We start from the raw sequence: 18,884 nt of genomic DNA, 5'->3' as shown, positions 1-18,884 counted from the left end.
CTTTCTACCATTATCGGTTTTCATTTCCATGACTCTAAAATACAGTAAATTATTAAGAATTGCATAAATTAAAGACATATGCATACATATACATACATACATAGCAATAAAAACTTCACAGGTAAAAAATACTAAACAGTATTTATGAAGTTTTAAATCTCTAATGTAGTGATAATAGGAACATTAGACAAATACAAAAATCTTGTGATACTGCACTTTCTGAAATGTTACTTGTTTCCTTTCCTGCAACTAAATGAGCTGGGCTGAAGCCATTTTCTATAGAAATATTCATGTTAATTCAAAATTGACTTGAAATTCCTTAAATATTTCTTTGAGAATAAAGTATCCTCTATTATTCGATGTAGACAAGTATCTTATTTTTAAACAGTATAAGCATTTTATCTTCACAGTGAGACTGCAAGTTAAAACATGATTGGCAGCACATAAAACTAAACTCTAGTGTTAGAATAAAAGCTACCTTTGGGAAAGAAGGAGAGAGGAGTGATAGTGAGAGGGAGTTAAGAGACTCCAGGAATGCTGGTAATGTCCTATTTCTTGACCTGGGTTTTAATTTCACAGGTATGTTCACACTGCGGTATTTCATTCTACGTGTATGTCTATAATTTGTTCACTTTTCATTATATATATGATAATCAACTTTAAAAATTCATTCAAAACAGTAACTGACATTCAATTATTTTTAATTACAACAGTTAAGAACTGGAAGTCAAATAAATACCTTCCTGATTCAGAGACTACTTAAAGAACTGAATATTTATAAAATTGTTTTTGTCCAATACAAATGCACAAAATGAAATTCCTGGTTTAAAGAATATGAATTTTAAAATGGATACAAATAATGGTATTTGGGTCCAGTACAAACGGAGAAAATATCTGGGTGCAATACAAATGTAGAAAAACTGAGATTTATATCTAATTTGTTGATTCTACTACATCAACACCTCTAGGTTTCTTGTAATTCAGAAAATTAAGCATCAGGAAAATGATATCTTAGGAGAAATCTCGAGTCAATTTCTAAAAAAAAAAAATGCTGGCACAGTGATTATTAAGGGTGCAAGGTTCTGGGGTTAGAGTACTTAATGTTTGCCAAACTACATCATTTACTGGATGTGTGATCTTCGACCAATTATTTAAGCTCTCAGTTTCGCCATTTGTAAAATGGAAATAGCAGTAATACCATCCTTACTGGGTTGCTGAAAAGCTTAAATGAGTACCAGTGACTTGGACAAAGAAAGCCTACGCAACATCTGTTAACTATCTATCTACATATACACATTGTATTAAAATATATTTCATATTATATACATTATACATTAGAAATCTTAGAATCCATTTTCAGTAGAATTAAGTAAATATATATTCTAAAAATTTTCCTTGTACTTACATTATGCCCTACTCTCCGATTCAAATTGTAGACATAGTTCTTCAGTGATAAAATAAGGACATACATTACTTTTTTCAACACAAAATCAAATGTTCATTTGTATTATGACATACTTTTCACATTAAAAAAGTGACATTATTTGTATTACCTGAGTCTCCACACCCTGCTCCAGGAGGCGCTTAGCTTGATTTTCCACTTCAAGTCGAGCTCTTGCAACAAAAAGTAGATCATTTTCTATTACTTCTATTCCAGAAAGATCTATTCCTTGAGAAAGATAATCTATTAAAAAAAAATACACACATTTAAATATTTCAATATTGAATAAATATCAAGGTATCAAAACATCATGTCTAAAAAAAAAAAAAAAAAAAAACATCATGTCTAACTTCATTGAAATATTACAGAATTGCTGTTGAACACTATTCCCTTTCAAAATCTGTATTTTAAAAAACATAGTTACCCAAACATTTTCTACTTAATAAGTAACTTTACTCTGGAGAAAAAGTTCCAAACATTACAGAGTTGGTAAAGCAAGAGTAGAATTATGATTATTGTAAGTTCAAAGTAATGTCAACAAGTTACCAAAAAAGTGTGCCAAATTTAATATAAATAAAGATCCTGATGATCTTAGAAATTTCTCAAGTTGCAGGACAGTTTTAGAAATTATTCTACAGTAACAAAACTTTTGAAACAAATGTCCACCACTTGGACAATGATAAATAAATAATGAAAAACTTTAGCACGCTACCACTTTACATGATCACACAATAGACCTAATTTACTTACTTCCATTGAAGGATTTTCATGATATGACTGAATGAAAAAAATTACACAAAGAACTTAACTCCATTTATATAATTACATATAAAATATGATTATATACTATATAATTCTATAAACTTTATTTTCTATAAGGAGAATTATAGAATTTAGTTTACAGAATTATAACTCTATTCATAGAATTATATATATTCTACTTAGAGAATTATATACACAGGGCAAGAAGTGTGAAAAGGTATCCACCAAGAAGTTAACAACAGTTGTCTCTGCACATTTAGATTTTGAGAAATTTATTTATTTATTTATTGGCTTAATCTTAGACATATCTGAGGTAACTAAAATGTTACAAATGAAGGTCAAGGTTTCATTATGCATCTCAGACACAGTTCTAAAATATGTATTTTCTATTTTAACAAGAAAAATTGTTTCTAAAAAACAAAAATGATTTAGATAGAAGATGACTGTTTTCCAGTTACTCAACAGAATATCAAATGTGTTTTTCACTATGTTCTCTAATTAGAATTTTTAAATTTTAAGTCTTAAAATATATCCCTAGCACTTACATATTGTCATATTTTTCTTCAGCTGGGTCACAACGCACTGCCTAGGTGAAACTACATTAAAGCATCCAGTACAATGCTAACTAACCACTTAGCACTCAAATATCCGCTGATTGTACACAGTATAGTTAGTTCTACACTACAGGACAGAAGGAAACAGTGTAAAGGGCACCTAATAGTGGTTACTGCCAACTGTCCTTCAACCATAAGCATTTTTAAATGTGTCTGTCTAAAGGGACTTAGAGCTTTCTACAGTGGAAAGAGTACTGAAAATGACTTTAAATCATTTGAGTTTACATTCAGCCTCATAATTTACTCACTAGGTGATCATAATCATGTGATATACCCTCACTGAGTCTCAATTTTTTTCATCTGTAAAATGACAATAATTTATAATTCACACCCTACATAACTCTTATCATCAGAATCAAAATAAGTTCATGAATACCAAAGTACTTTGTACACCAATCTATCATGTAAATGTAGGGTGGATTATAATCCAGAGAAAATCTTTTTAATCTGATTTTTAAATTTTACTTTTCAGAAAATTTTGAGAAAATTATGTTTAACCTAAGTTGTGGCAATGATCAATGAGTAAATGCTATGTTCACCCTGAAAATGCTGACTAGACAATATAGAATCAAAGTACAGACATAACTACAGACATACAGAGAATAGAAAATAAATATTTTCTTTTCAAGCTGGTTACCAACTTTTTTCTCCTTTTTTTCTGTTATCTAAGGAAGAAAAATATCACAATTAAGTTTAAGAAAGGAAAAGGCACTATGAATAAGAGATCTGGCTGGGTTCTAACTCTACTTCTGCCACATAGGTTTCCCAATAAAAGTCTTGCAATCTTTGGTAACAGTTACTTTATTTGAAAGATAAAATAAAGATAAAATTTACTTTATTTGAAGAGCTAGACTACATAAACCCTAAGGTTCCTTCCAGTAATAAATTTCTATAGATAAGCAAAGCTAACAGTTGCTTTATACTTATGAATGCTGATCTGTAACTCTGGAGACAATTCAAATCATTCATTCAATCCATTTATTGAGTACCAATCATTTATAAGTCACAAACATACAGAAATAAATCAGACATAAATTGTGACCCCAAGTAGAAAAGTCTAAGACAGGAAGGAAAAGCACAAAGTTATAACCACTGAAAGATACAATGTATCGCGCCAGGTGCTGGCACAAATAGAAAAAGTCAGCATAGCTTATGTCCCCACAAAGTCTACAATCTAGTAGAGAATATAAATGAGTAACTCCAATACTTTCTAAGGTAAACAGTGCCCCTCATCACATTATCTAACCACCTTCCTTTCCCACCTCCCCATCCCATGCTTATCCACACTATATTTAAAAACCACTCATTTTAAGAAATTACCAAGACATGCTACATTTGGAGTACAAAGGGTTCTATCAGCTGGGAGAAAGAAAGAACCATATTATTTTCCTTACTGATTATTCCAAAAACCTGCTTTTCAATAAAAGAGATAAAGGTAGAAACAGATGACGGGGTGGGGGTGGGGGATGGGCAGGAAAAAAAAAATGTAGTAACACCACCCACCCACCCAGGAGAATGTAAGGATTATATTAAATTCTTCCCTCCTGTTTATCTGTTGCATACAATCGCTATCAGTGTTCCAAGTCTTTATACATTTGTTCTTTGTAAAGCACATATAGGGGCTGGTATTGATGAAAAAACATGGTGATGATTCCAATAATAACAACTATAATTTCTGAAGACCTGACATGTGGAAGGCACTGAATTAGACACAAAATATGCACTTATTATTTTTAATATTATATGTAATATTCTCAACAACTGTGTTAGAAATACTAACATATTAGGAACAAAATCACCTGGGTAGTAACCAACAAAGCAGAATTTAAATCCAGGTCTATCTGACCTCAGTCTTCTCACTAGATCATCCCAGGCCAATCCCACAAACTGCAGAGAGAAGACAGCTTTACATTCAAAGGACAGACTATTCCTCCTACACTCTCCCCATTTGCTCAGTAAAAGGGTAAAAATGTAAAAATCACATCAGACTCAATTGTTCAGGGAAAGCAAGAATGTACAATGGAGAAAAGGTAGTCTCCTCAACAAGTGATTCTGGGAAACCTAGACAGCTACATGTTATGCAGTGAGATTAGAACATTCTCTACCACCACATATGAAAATAAACTCAAAATGGTTTAAAGACCTAAATGTAACAAATGACACCATAAAACTCCTAGGAAAGAATATAGGCAAGACATTCTTTGACAAAAATTGTAGCAATATTTTCTTAGATCAGTCTCCCAAGGCAAAAGAAATAAAAGCAAAAATAAACAAATGGGACCTAATCAAACTTAAAAGCTTTTGTCCAGCAAAGGAAACCATCAACAAAATGAAAAGACAACCTACAGACTGGGAGAAAATATTTGGAAACAATATGACCGACAAGGGATTAATATCCAGAATATACAAACAGCTCAAACAACTCAATATTGAAAAAACATACAAGCCAATCAAAAAATTGGCAGAAGACCTAAACTGACATTTCTCTGAAGACATACAGATGGCCAACAGGCACATGAAAAGATGTTCAACACCACTAATTATTAAAGAAATGCAAATCAGCACCACAATGAGTTATCACCTCACACCAGTCAGAATAGCTATCATCAAAAAGTCCACAAATAATAAAGGCTGGAGAGGGTATGGACAAAAGGGAACCCTCCTACACTGTTGGTGGGAATGTAAATTGGTGTAGCCACTATGAAGAACCATATGGATATTACTTAAAAAGCTAAAAACAGACTTACCATATGACCCAGCAATCCCACTCCTGGGCATATATCCGGAAAAAACTCTAATTCAAAAAGATAGATGCACCCCAATGTTCAGAGAAGTACTATTTACAATAGCCAAGACATGGAAGCAACCTAAACGTCCGTCAACAGATGAATGGATAAAGAAGATATGGTATATATAAACAATTTCAGCCATAAAAAAGAAATAATGCCATTTGCAGTAACATGGATGGACCCAGAGATTATCATACTAAGTGAAGTAAGTCACACAGAGAGAGACAAATATCACATGGTATCACTTATATGTGGAATCTAAAAAAAAGATACAAATGAACTTATTTCCAAAACAAAAATAGACTCACAGACATAGAAAACAAACTTATGGTCACCAAAGGGAAAAGTGGGGGTATAAATTAGGAATTTGGGATTAACAGATACACACTACTGTATATAAAATAGATAAAAAGATGCTATTGTATAGTGCAGGAAACTATATTCAATATCTTGTAATAACCTATAATGGAAAAGGATCTGAAAAAGAATATATATATATATGTATGTGTATAACTGAATCACTATGCTGTACACCTGAACCACTGTAAATCAACTACACTCCAATAAAATGTTTAATACAATTAAATTTAAAAATTAAAAAAATTTTTCAAGAGGATGGGTAAGATAAACATAATTTTTTTTTTTTTGTCAAATGTACTCCATTTTGAAATTTAAGATACTAAAAAATAAATTCTGATTTCCCCCACTTTCACTGTCCTAGTCTCAAATTACTGAAAGTTTAGAATAAACTTCTTACACTTTGCCCCAAGCAGTCACTTGATCTCAGTGATTGATTACTGTATTATTTCCTAGGACTGCCCTTTTTTTTTTTCTTTAGTCTTCAAACTTAACCTCAATGTCATAAAAATTATTTATAACTAAACTACATGGGCTTCCCTGCTGGCGCAGTGGTTTAGAATCTGCCTGCCAATGCAGTGGACACGGGTTCGAGCCCTGGTCCGGGAAGATCCCACATGCCGCGGAGCAACTAAGCCCGTGCGCCACAACTACTGAGCCTGCACTCTAGAGCCCGCGAGCCACAGCTACTGAAGCCCGCACGCCTAGAGCCCGTGCTCCGCAACAAGAGAAGCCACCACAGTGAGAAGCCCGCGCACCGCAACGAAGAGTAGCCTCGGCTCACCACAAGTAGAGAAAAGCCCGTGGGCAGCAACGAAGACCCAACGCAGCCAAAAATAAATAAATAAATAAATTTATTTAAAATAAAATAAAATTAAAAAATTACATGCCAGTCATTTTCATAGGCTTTCAATGTTCTAGTTGTTACTACACATGGCTACCAGAATAAACGTTCTCATCATATTCCTCTCCCATTCATGGCATCTACGGCTTCCTGTTGACTAATGTTATCTCCTTCCACAAATCCTCCTTTGCGATACAAATTCCCCTTAAGATTTCAAAATCCTCACTGCCTCTTCCTTTACTAGCATCCTCCTCTATTTAAAAAAAAAAAAAAGAAGAGTAATTATAGTGTGCTAAGTGACTCAGCTATGCATTTACTTTTCACAATAATGTTAGCACTACATTATTTATTTGGGATAAAAGAGATGAGTACAGGTGTGAAGTTGGGATGGTGCTGGAAGTTGGAAGAAATGAAAGAGGCTAAATCTTCATGCTTCAAAGTGGGAAGCCAAAGAACTTAAAAATTACGAATTGGAAATATAGGCCAGTGATTTAGAGCTATGGAAGTAAATATCAAAAGAATCAGCAAAAATGGTGAAAATGGTGGCCTCTAGGGAAAAGTAAACGGGGCAGAAAAAAGGGCAGGGACTTGATATTTTTAACAATAAACTTTGGATAACTACTTGAGTATGTTATACATGCATACTTTCATAATAAATAAAACCAAATTAAAGAGTACATGGGAAGTCAAAATAATAATATAAAAATTAAAATAAGGTGGCTAGCTAATAAAAAATTTGTATCCTCTAAATCAATGATTCTGTTTCTAAAATAAGTAATATTTAAAAAGAAGAAAAAAGTGAATATATTTGGAAAGACATTTTCTACAATGTTAATTGTAACAGTAAATACATACATACATATAAATATATGTGTACATGTATATATGTGTATGTATGTATATGTTGTGTGTGTGTGTATATATATATATATATATATATATATATATATAAAGAGAAACATTGTAAATGAGAAGAAAACACTTTGGAAATCAATTTGGATAATCTAATAAGATTTCATATGAATATCCCTATGACCAAAATATGCCACTCCTAGGCACATAACTCAGAGAAATTCTCATATTTGTATATTGGAAGACGTATATAAAAATGTTCATAAAAGCACTGTAAAAAACAAAACAAAGCTGTATATAACTGAAATGACCATCAACTGGAGAACAGATAAACAAAAATATATTCCTTCAAAATACTACTACAGAAGAGTAAAAACAATGACAAGTATACACATCAATAATGACGTCTCTCAATAACAATGTTAAGGAAGAAGAACAAGTTTCAGAAGAATACACACAGCAAGAGGTAATTTATATTAAGACATGTATGATTAAACAATATATTATTTAGGGACACATACAAACAATAACAACATTTAGAAAAGTTATACAGATGGGCGATACAACATGCTTATAATATTCTAAAACTTAAACTTGGTAGGTAGTATTTGTAGTTTACACATGTTAAAAATGTTTCTGCATTTTTATATTTTTCCATTAAATATTAAATAAGTATGAACCAATGGCACAGATTATAGTATTATAAACAAGGACATTACAAGAGTTATAACTGTATTTCACGTGTTCAAAACAGAAAAGACTAAACATGTTAGTAAAGACATGGGTAATAAAGTAAGGCACAAATTGAACTTCTAGAGATAAGAAGTATAAACGCTAGATGGGATTAATGGCATATGAGCCACTGTAGGAAAAACAGAACACGCTGTCTAATGAAAAAGAGTTTCATGCTAGGATTATTAACTGGTAACTGAATAAATGCTTTTCTTTTCCTTTTAAAAATATCATGCTCATTTTTGAAAATCAGAAAAATACTTCAAAGAAGGGAAATTATATAACCCACAACACAGAGGCAACAACTGCCAAGTGGATTATTGAAATATATGTGAATATGTCTGACAAATTTGTGAATCTTCAAATTCTCAAGCAGTACCAAAACAGCATATATCCTCCCCTTAGATACTTATGTGAGAAAGAGCAGAAAAAGCAAAAATTGACATACAGGGACTGGGCAGCTGGCTACACTGAAGAAAGTGACTCCCTCCTACACACCAACTTTGCAAAGAGCACAATGCAGATAAGTGCCTCAGAGAAATTTCAAGCAACCTTCAGATATTCCTAAAATACTCAAAATCTTGTTTGTGTCTACTATATTCCTTTAAATTCTTACCCTACTTTTTAAACTACCCATGAGTTATTTTATGTTTTTATCTGTAATTATACTTATTTACAATGTCTTCTTTATTAACAATGTTATAAGCATTCACCCATACTATGATAGTACTTACAAATATGTTTTTGACAGTATTTCATCAAATAAATGAACAAAAATTACTTAACCATCTGCCTAAATGGAATAATTATTTATCATAAATACATATAAGAATTTTAAATATCTATAATTATTTCCTTGGGAAACAAAGCAGAATTACCAGATCAAAGTAACAATTTTAAGCTTATTGATACAAATTATCAAACTACTTTTCAAAATGACTATACTACTTTATACATTTTCCTAATAATCTATGGGAGTTACTTAACCATGGATAGCACTGGATGTTATTCCTGTACTGAATATTTTATACGCTGCTAGAAGAAGTATGTTCTTATTGAGGGTCTGACATGAATTTTTAAATGATGAGGCTGAATAACTTTTACTATCTGTATCTCCTTTTGAGAATCTCTACATCATTTTTACTCCCTGTCATTTTTATATCACTTTGTATTAATTATACGATAATATTCACTGTTTACCTATCATATTTGCTATGAGTATTTTCCCAGTCTGTTGGTTTGTTCATTTTTAGTTATTTATTTATACATTACTTCCTAAGGCCATTTCCAGAATACAGTCATACAATTATATTATCTAAAAGCTCCACATCTGATTTTTCTACACAGCCCTGATTATTTAGAAACTTCAGACTAAAGCCTGTCTTTTACAAAAGCAAATAGCAAAATGTAAGTCTGTGATTTATAAAGGGTTATCTGGCAAACTGATGAATAATAATCTGGAGAGCAAAGCTGTCATTGTAGAATCCATTCAACAAAAAGTTTACCTTAAATCAAAATAAATAATATTGTAAGATCAGGGCTTATCACAACGACTACATTTTAACTTCTTCTGCAACATCAATCTTCCTTGCCACCTTATCATATGTTTTATAAAAACACAGTTCCTAGACAATACTGAGCTCAATAACAAATGTAAATGAACACAAAACAAACCACCACCACAAAACATCACCAAACAACATGGATGCTGAAGGGTTACAATATTGATAAAATTAATTCACCCAGTCAACGAGATCTAAGTGTCCACTTACTGAAGGTGTCATCATCACCATCATCAAAACAACAACATCATCATCATCACAGAATACTTATTTGTTATTTGTAACAAATGGCTAAGTATAAGATAGGGTTATTTTAAAAATTCCCCTCCCCGCTCATTAAAAAAAAAAAAAAAAAGTTTCGCTAAAGAAACCTTAGAAAACACATAAAGTTAGAGAAAAAGTGAAAGTCAAAAACCCCAAGAAAACTTTAATAATGACAACTACATATACATACTGATTTTCATTTTCTTATTCTAGGTGTAAAAAGTTTGTTTATATTTGACATACGTTAATCATATTCAAGTAGATATCTTGAATCTGATGAGAAAACAGCCCATAGGAAAAAATATCTTCAAGAAAAATGTTTCTGTAAAATTGCAGAGTGATTTCAATAATGTATAAAATAAATGAAAATGTAATGAAATTATAAAGCAAAATTTTTAAAAAGTAATGTGGTATTTGCACAAAAGTAAAAATGACAGAATCGAGAAAAAAATAACGGGTTTAAAAAGGTGTAAGATTTTAATATATAATAACCAAAATATAACTAAACGAGTAGGAAAAATTATTTTTAAAAAGCATCTCAATATATAAAACCAATCATAGAAAAGAAATTTAAACAATATAAAATACTTATTCCCACTACGGGGGAAAATAATTCCTTAACCAAACGAACTATAAGACAAATTTCACAACTACTAATATATACATTTTCTAACGTCTTCTAATGAAAAAATAAAAATAAAATCAGAAAAAGAATAAAAATAATTTGAAGTAAATTAAATACATAAAGGTATTACCATTAAAAACATATAAAGAATTTATAGTTATCAGTGGGTAACTAATCAAAAGGACATTAAAAAACAAGTTCATGTAAGAGAAAATTCAGGATTAAGTCAACGTTTGAAAATCTATTAAAGCTTTCTAATAATCTTTGAAATTTATCCTTATGTAAAATATAATAGTACATGATCACTGGAGCACTTATAAAATCAATAAAAATATCATTTACTTAAAGTCAGTTCTATTCAAGAAAACAGGTATATCCTTTCAAAGGCAGAATATCACAGAAAGAAGGCTGAGTTAGGAATGAGAATACCTGAACTTTATTCCACTCAATTTTATGACCTGAGAAAAATCACTTAACCTTTCTGAGATTCCATAAGTAAAGAATAAAAAACCTGTGTTACAAATCACACAGGGCTGTATGGATCAAATGAGATAATATGCATGAAGAACGTTTTGTAAACCACCAAAAGCATGTAAGTAACTTCTTATTTTCATAAATGGGGTATTAGTTACTAACCCCCCCTTTTTTTTAATGGAGGGAGGAAGAGGGCCTTGAAAAACATAATCTTAAGGAGTTCAGTATTACAAAAAAAAAAACCCCAAAAAACATAAAGGTAAAATTTGTACTTTTCTAACCAATCCTTTGTTGATACTACTGCTTAAACTATGCACAAAATAAGCCTCAGACTTAAGTAAACTCCTTTGTGTGAAATCTTTATACTTCAAGTCCAAAGTCTCAGGGCATGCTGATCTTGTTCTTCAAAGCTTCGTGAAAATTTAGCATCAAAAGCTTTATTTTTTTTCTGGCTCTCACTTTAGGGTGGGGAAAAACTTTACTATTAAAAAAGGGGATTAGTTTTCCTTTCCTAAGCCTTACTCTTTTTTCCAGTGAGCACAAAAAAATTGCCCAGGGCCATAGATAAATACAGAAAAAAAAGAAGAAGACAGTGTATTTTCTCTTTCCTTTGGGCACAGTTGGGTTTTGTTTTCTTTTCCCCCTTCCCTTTACTTTCTAACCATGGTGCTGTTGCTATGACATTATAATTTTACAACATGGATTTATATAAACCCAACCTTTTTTCCCCTCCAGGAAGATACTTCAGATGCTATATTTAGTGCCTACCTTCCAATCATTATCTAACCAGAAGTAAGAGTCAATACCCCTCCCTCAACAACTGAGAAGCACTAAATAAAATCAACAAGGAATAGAAAAAATGACCACCATAAAACAAGGGAAACTAGTTGACATCAACAGAGCACTCCACCCAACAAAAACAGAATATACATTCTGTTCAACTACACACGGAACATTAACCAAGACAGAGAATGTCCTAGGTCACAAAACAAACATCTTACATTTAAAAGAAATGAAATCATACAATTCAATTGATCATAATAGAATCAAACTAAGAATCAGCAATAGAAAAATACCTATAAATTTTCTAAACATTTCGAAATTATACAACACATTTCCAACTAATCAGTGGATCACAAAAGATCTCAAAGGAAATTTTTTTAGAAATATTGAACTGAACGAAGATGAAAAAACAACATCGAAATCTGTGGGATTCAACTAAGGCAAGAGTTGGAAGAAATTTAATAACACTAGATGCGTTCTTAGAAAAAGATGTGTTATTAGGGGAAAAAAAGGTCTCAATAATGCAAGCTATTGCCTCAAGAAACTAGAAAAAAAGCAAAATAAACCCAAAACAAGCTGAAGAAAGGGACTAAAAAAGATATCAGAAAATCAATGAAATTGAAAACAAAAATAACAGAAAACCAATCAAACCAAAAGTAGACTCTTCCCAAGTATCAATAAAACTAATTAACTCCCAGAAAGACCAAGAAAGAAAAAAGGATAGAAGACAAATTACCAATTACAGGAGTGAAAAACATGATACCACTACAGAACTCACAGCATTAAAAGTATGATGGAATACTTTGAATAGCTCTACAACTTAGAAGAAATTATCAGAACTCATACAAGATGACCTGAAAATATAACTATTAAAGAAATTGAATTTGTAATTCAAAACATTCTGAATTAGAAATCTACAAACCCAGATGGTCTCACTATCATGGAAAAAAGAAACAATCCAATACTACACAATGGAAGAAGGAACACTTCTCAAAACTAGACCAAAAAAAAAAAGCTACAAACATTATCTCTCAAGAGCATAGACACAGAAATCCTCAAAATATTAGCAAATCTGATTACCTACTAAAAAAACAAAGACATTAGCAAACAAACAAAACTACAGAACCATCTCCCTTAAAAGCACAGATGCAAAAATCCTCACCAAATTTTAGCAAATAGGATCTAGTAATATATAAAAAGAATAATACATCATGACCAAGAGGAGTTTCCTCTTAGAATACATGGAAAATAAACTTTGATAATTTAAAGATGTTTATTATAAAAACTTAAATAAATAAACATAACACAAACAGCTTTACAGCTTATAAGCCAACAAATGAGGTAAACCGTAGTCATGAAAAACACTCCAAAAGAAAGCAGAAGAGAAAATGAGAAGCAATGAAAAGACGATACAAACGGAATATAAATAGCAAGATGGTAGCATTAAATATAATCACATCAATAATGCAATGAAATCTAAACTGCCTAAACATCCTAAATATGATGCAGAGATTATAAAACTGGATTAAAAAAAGAACTATAGATAGTCCATTAAAAAACTCATAAAAAACATGAAGACACAAATAAGTTAAAAGGGAAAAGATAGAAAAAGATATATAAAGCTGAATTATTATCAAGATGGTGGAATAGGAGGACGTGTAGCTGGCCACCCCCCCCCCCCCGGCAAAAACACAGCAAAAATACTATACAGGTGGAACAATTCTCACAGAAAACTATGTGGAAACTGGCAAAAGAACTCCTATACGACCAAAGCTGCAAGAAAGATCTCCACGTAACTGGGTAGGACAGAAAAAGGCATAGGGTTGAGACTCCCACCCGTGAGAGGGATCTGAGAGGAAGAAAAGGTCCACACAGGCACTCACCCACCCTGGGGAGCGAGCAGGACAGGCCACAATCTGGGAATCAGAGTCCCAGGGTCCTGCACAGAGGAGGACAAACCCCCTTGGCTGCTGGGAGGTCCCTGGGACAGATGAAGGGCTGGAGATGCCTAGACTCTACTCACAAGGAGCACGCACATGATGGCTTGCCAAGAGTCAGGACAGAGAGAGCCTTGCACTGGAGGTTGCTGCCTCGCCACACCCCCTACTCCGAACGAGGCAAACACCTCAGCCCTACCACACCACAGCTTGGTACAAGATTTCAGCCAACCAGGGCCTGGGAAAACACTTGGTCTAGCTACACACAGACAGCCAGTGGGGCCGGGGGTTGGGGGGGGGGTGCCTGGGATGTGATCCAGGTGGGGCGAGTGGCGGCTATGGTCAACGCACGCTCAGGTGGTGCTGCGAACATGCCATGGTTCATCTCCCACCGGAGTAAATGCTCCAGTCCCCACCGCACTCCATACTGCAGCTTAGCACGGGATCTGGGGCAGACAGGTCTTGGGAGAAGACAGCCACCGAGGCAATCTAGATCTCTGGGAGCAGCACAGCCACCTCAATGCCTGCAGTCACAATGTCTGAAACCCCAGCCCCAGCCTAGAGAACTCTCCAGCCCTGCCCACTCCACACCAAAGGCTTGAACTAGATCGGGGACGAATACAACAGGGGAAGGGATGCGAACGTGGGCTGCATGTGAACAGAGCCACAGACACGTATACAGGTGGTACCTAAGTTCTCCGTGAGTGAAGGGGCTTTACTTGCTTCACTTGCTCCTTTGGGGCAGGACAGGCACTAAAGGGGAAAGGAACATGATCGAGCCTGATTCTCAGAGCTTCTACTCCAACAACTGGGAAGCAGACCCTGCACCTGACAGGATGGTGAGAGCCACAAAGCAGAGGGGACATCCCACTTCACAGGTTTTAGATCCCCTAACATCAACCACACCCCTTCCCTATCAAGGTGATAACAACCAGCACACCTTGAGGAAGGACACGACTGGTGTCCCTATCAAAACCAGCCCTCACACCAAAGACACTGGACATACACGTCTACACATAAAGCTCCCTCATAAAAACACCTCTTCAAGACCACGATAGATAACTGTTTCTCCTAAATTCACTGAGACAGAAAGTTAAGTAAAATGAAAAGGCAAAGGAACTACTCCCAATTAAAAGAGTAAGAGAAATACCCTGAAAGAACAGATAATAAAACAGAGCTCACCAGTCTACCAGACCATGAGTTCAAAAAGGTGGTAATAAAAATGTTAACTGAATTAAGAAAGATTATTGACAGAAACGCAGATCACTGTAACAAGGAACTAGAAACTACAAAGATGAAACAATCAAAGATAGATAATTCAATTTCCAAGATAAAAAGCAATCTAGAAGTAATGAACAGCCAAATAAATGACATAAAAGAACAAATAAGTGGGGAATTCCTTGGTGGTCCAGTGGTTAGGACACGGCAGTTTCACTGCCATGGCCCTTGGGGTTCAATCCCTGGTCGGGGAAGTAAGATCCTACAAGCCATATGGTGTGGACAAAAAAACAAACAAACAAACAAACAAATAAGTGATCTGTAAGACAGAATAATGGAAATCACCCAGTCAGAATAGCAGACAGAAAAACAAATGGAAAAAAAAAAAGAAAGCAATGTGTGAGATCTATGGGATGACATAAATGCCAAGCTACGCATAATAGGGGTTCCAGAAGAAGAAGGGAGGATCAAAAATGTATTTAAAGAAATTATGGCTGGAAACATCCCAACACTAAAGAAGGAAACAGATATCCAGGTACAGGAAGCACAGAGGGTCCCAAACAAGATAAGTCAAAACAGACTCACAACAAGCTGCATCATAATTAAAATGGCAAAAGTGAAAAATAAAGAGAGGATTCTAAAGACAGCAAGAGAAAAAGAGTCCTTTAGAAGGGAACCCTCCCCATAAGGCTGTCAGCTGATTTCTCTGCAAAAACTTTGCAAGTGAGAAGACAGTGGCATGATATATTCAAAGTCCTGAAAGGGAAAAGCCTTCTACCTAGGATACTCTACCCAGCAAGATTATCTTTTCTTTTCTTTTCTTTTTTTTTTTTTTGCCATACTGCGCACAGCACGCGGGATCTTAGTTCCCTGACCAGGGATTGACCTCATGCTCCCTGCAGTGGAAACAGAGTCTTAACCACTGGACCACCAGGGAAGTCCCAAGATTATCATTTAGAATAAAAGGAGAGATAAAGAACTTCTCAGACGAGCAAAAACTAAGAAAACTCAGCAATACTAAACCTACCCTAAAAGAAATACAGAAGCATCTTCTCTAAATAGAAAATAGACAAGAACCTATAGAAAAGGGAAAATCACAATAGGAAAAGGCAAATATAGTAAGGACTGAAAAATCACTTAAATAAGCCAGTACACAGTAAAAAAAAACCTAAAAGCAATTGTAACTACAATGAAAAGTAAAAGGATAAGCATGAAGACTTCAATAAAGGACATAAAAATCAAAAAATTTGGGGGAGGGGAGTATAAAAATGTAGGTCTTTTAGAATGTGTTTGAACTTGAATGACTATCAGTTTAAAGCAAACTGATTTAGTTACAGATCAACGTACTTGAACTCCATGGTAACAACAAATCAAAAACATACAAAAGATTCACAAAACAAACAAACAACAAAAAACAAACCAAAAAAAGGAACTCAAGCATACTACAAAAGAAAATCATCAAAATGCTAAAGGAAAAATGAAAAGAAGAAATTAACAAAGAAGAACTACAGAAACAGCTGGAAAACAAGGCTTAAAAATGGCAATAAATACATACCTATTAACAATTACTTTAAATATCAATAGAATAAATGCTCTGATCAAAAGTTACAGAGCAGCAGATTGGATGAAAAAAAAAAAGAAAAAGAACCTGGAATATTCTGCCTACAAGAGACTCACTTCAGGTGAAAGACATGCACAGACTGAAAGTCAGGGGATGGAAAAAGATATTTCATGCAAATGGAAACAACAAGAAAGTGGGGAAGCAATACTCATATCAGACAAAACAGACTTTAAAACAAAGGCCATAAAGAAAGACAAAGAAGAGTACTATAGAAAAAGAAAGGGATCAATACAAGAAGAGGATATTACACTCACTGACATATACGCACCCAATATAGAGCCCCTAAATCTATAAGGCAAATACTAACAGACATAAAGGGAAAAACTGACAATAATACAATAATAGTAGGAGACTTTAACACTCCACTGGCATCAATGGATATCCAGGCAGAAAATCAATAAGGCAACAGAGGTCCTAAATGACATAATAGATCAGTTGGATTTCACTGATATGTCCAGGACACAACATCCAAAAAAAGCAGAATATACATTCTTCTCAAGCATGCATAGAACATTCTCTAGGATAGATCACACACCAGGTCAGAAAACAAGCCTGAACAAATTTTAGAGGATAGAAATTATTTCAAGCAACTTTTCTGACCACAATGGTATGAAATTAGAAATCAACCACAGCAAGAAAAACAAGGGAAGAACAAACACGTGGAGACTAAACTGTACATTACTAAAAAAACCAATGGGTCAACGATGAAATCAAAGAAGAAATCAGAAAATACCTTAAGAAAAATGAAAATGAAAACACAATTGTACAAAATCCATGGGACGCATCAAAAGCAGTTCTAAGAGGGAAGTTCAGAGCGATACAGGCCTTCCTCAAGAAACAAGAAAAATCACAAATAAATAACCTAACTTACCATCTAAAAGAATCAGAAAACAAACAAAGCCCAAATTCAGCAGAAGGAAGTTAATAATAAAGATCAGAAAAGAAATAAAATAGAGATCAAAAAGAGTAGAAAAGATCAATAAAAACAAGAGCTGGTTTTTTGAAAAGATAGATAAAATTGACAAACCTCTAGCCAGGCTCACTAAGAAGAGAGAGAACCCAAATAAACAAAATAAGAAAGAGAAAAAATAACAACTAATACCACTGATACAAAATATCATAAGAGAATACTAGGAACAGCTATATGCCAACAAATTGGACAACCTGGAAGAAGTGGAAAGGTTCTAGAAACATACAGACTGCCAACACTGAGTCAAGAAGAAATAGATAATGTGAACAGACCAATCACTAAAAGTAAGATAGAATCTGTAAAAACAAACAAACAAACAAACTCCCTGCAAACAAAGCCCAGGACTGGATGGCTTCACTGGGGAATTCTATCAAACATATAAATTAGAACTTATACCTATCCTTCTCAAAACTATTCCAAAAAATTGAAAGGAGGGAACACTCCCAAAGTTACTGAGGCCACCACCATCACCATGATACCAAAACCAGACAAAGACATACCAAAAAAATAAAATTACAGGCCTGTATCTCTGATGGATATAGATACAAAAATCCTCAACAAAATATTAGCAAACCGAATCCAACAATACATAAAAAGGATCATACACCATAATCAAGTTGTATTTATTCCAGGGTCACAAGAATGGTTCACCATATGCAAATCAGTGTGATTCACAACATTAACAAAAAGACAAAAACCACATGATCGTCTCAATAGACGCAGGAAAAGCATTTGACAAAAATCAACATCCATTCATGATAAAAAACATTCACCAAAGTGGGAAGAGAGGGAACATATCTCAGCATAGTAAAGGTAATTTACAACCAACCCACAGCCAACATAATACTCAATGGTGAAAAGCTGAAAGCCTTCCTGCTAAATTCAGGAACAAGACAAAGACGTATATTCTCACTTCTTCTATTCAACATAGTATTGGAAGTTCTAGCCACAGCAATCAGAGAAGAAAAACAAATAAAAGGAATCCAAATTGGAAAGGAAGAAGTAAAACTGTTACTACTTGCAGAGGACATGATATTGT

The 18,884-nt window shown here is 33.7% G+C and overlaps 1 protein-coding gene across 1 annotated transcript in view; it reads right to left on the bottom strand.

Moving 5' to 3' along the window:
• Nucleotides 1-18,884, bottom strand: part of COG5 (component of oligomeric golgi complex 5) — a 290,399-nt gene that overhangs the window by 151,339 nt on the left and 120,176 nt on the right. The window contains exon 7 of the mRNA XM_061198423.1: nt 1,554-1,684. Within this exon, the coding sequence (XP_061054406.1) occupies nt 1,554-1,684 (131 nt within the window). The remainder of the gene's footprint in view (nt 1-1,553; nt 1,685-18,884) is intronic.

Source organism: Eubalaena glacialis, chromosome 8, assembly GCF_028564815.1.
Source record: "Eubalaena glacialis isolate mEubGla1 chromosome 8, mEubGla1.1.hap2.+ XY, whole genome shotgun sequence".
Taxonomy (NCBI): Eukaryota; Metazoa; Chordata; class Mammalia; order Artiodactyla; family Balaenidae; genus Eubalaena; species Eubalaena glacialis.
This window is presented reverse-complemented; position numbering and strand designations above follow the sequence as displayed.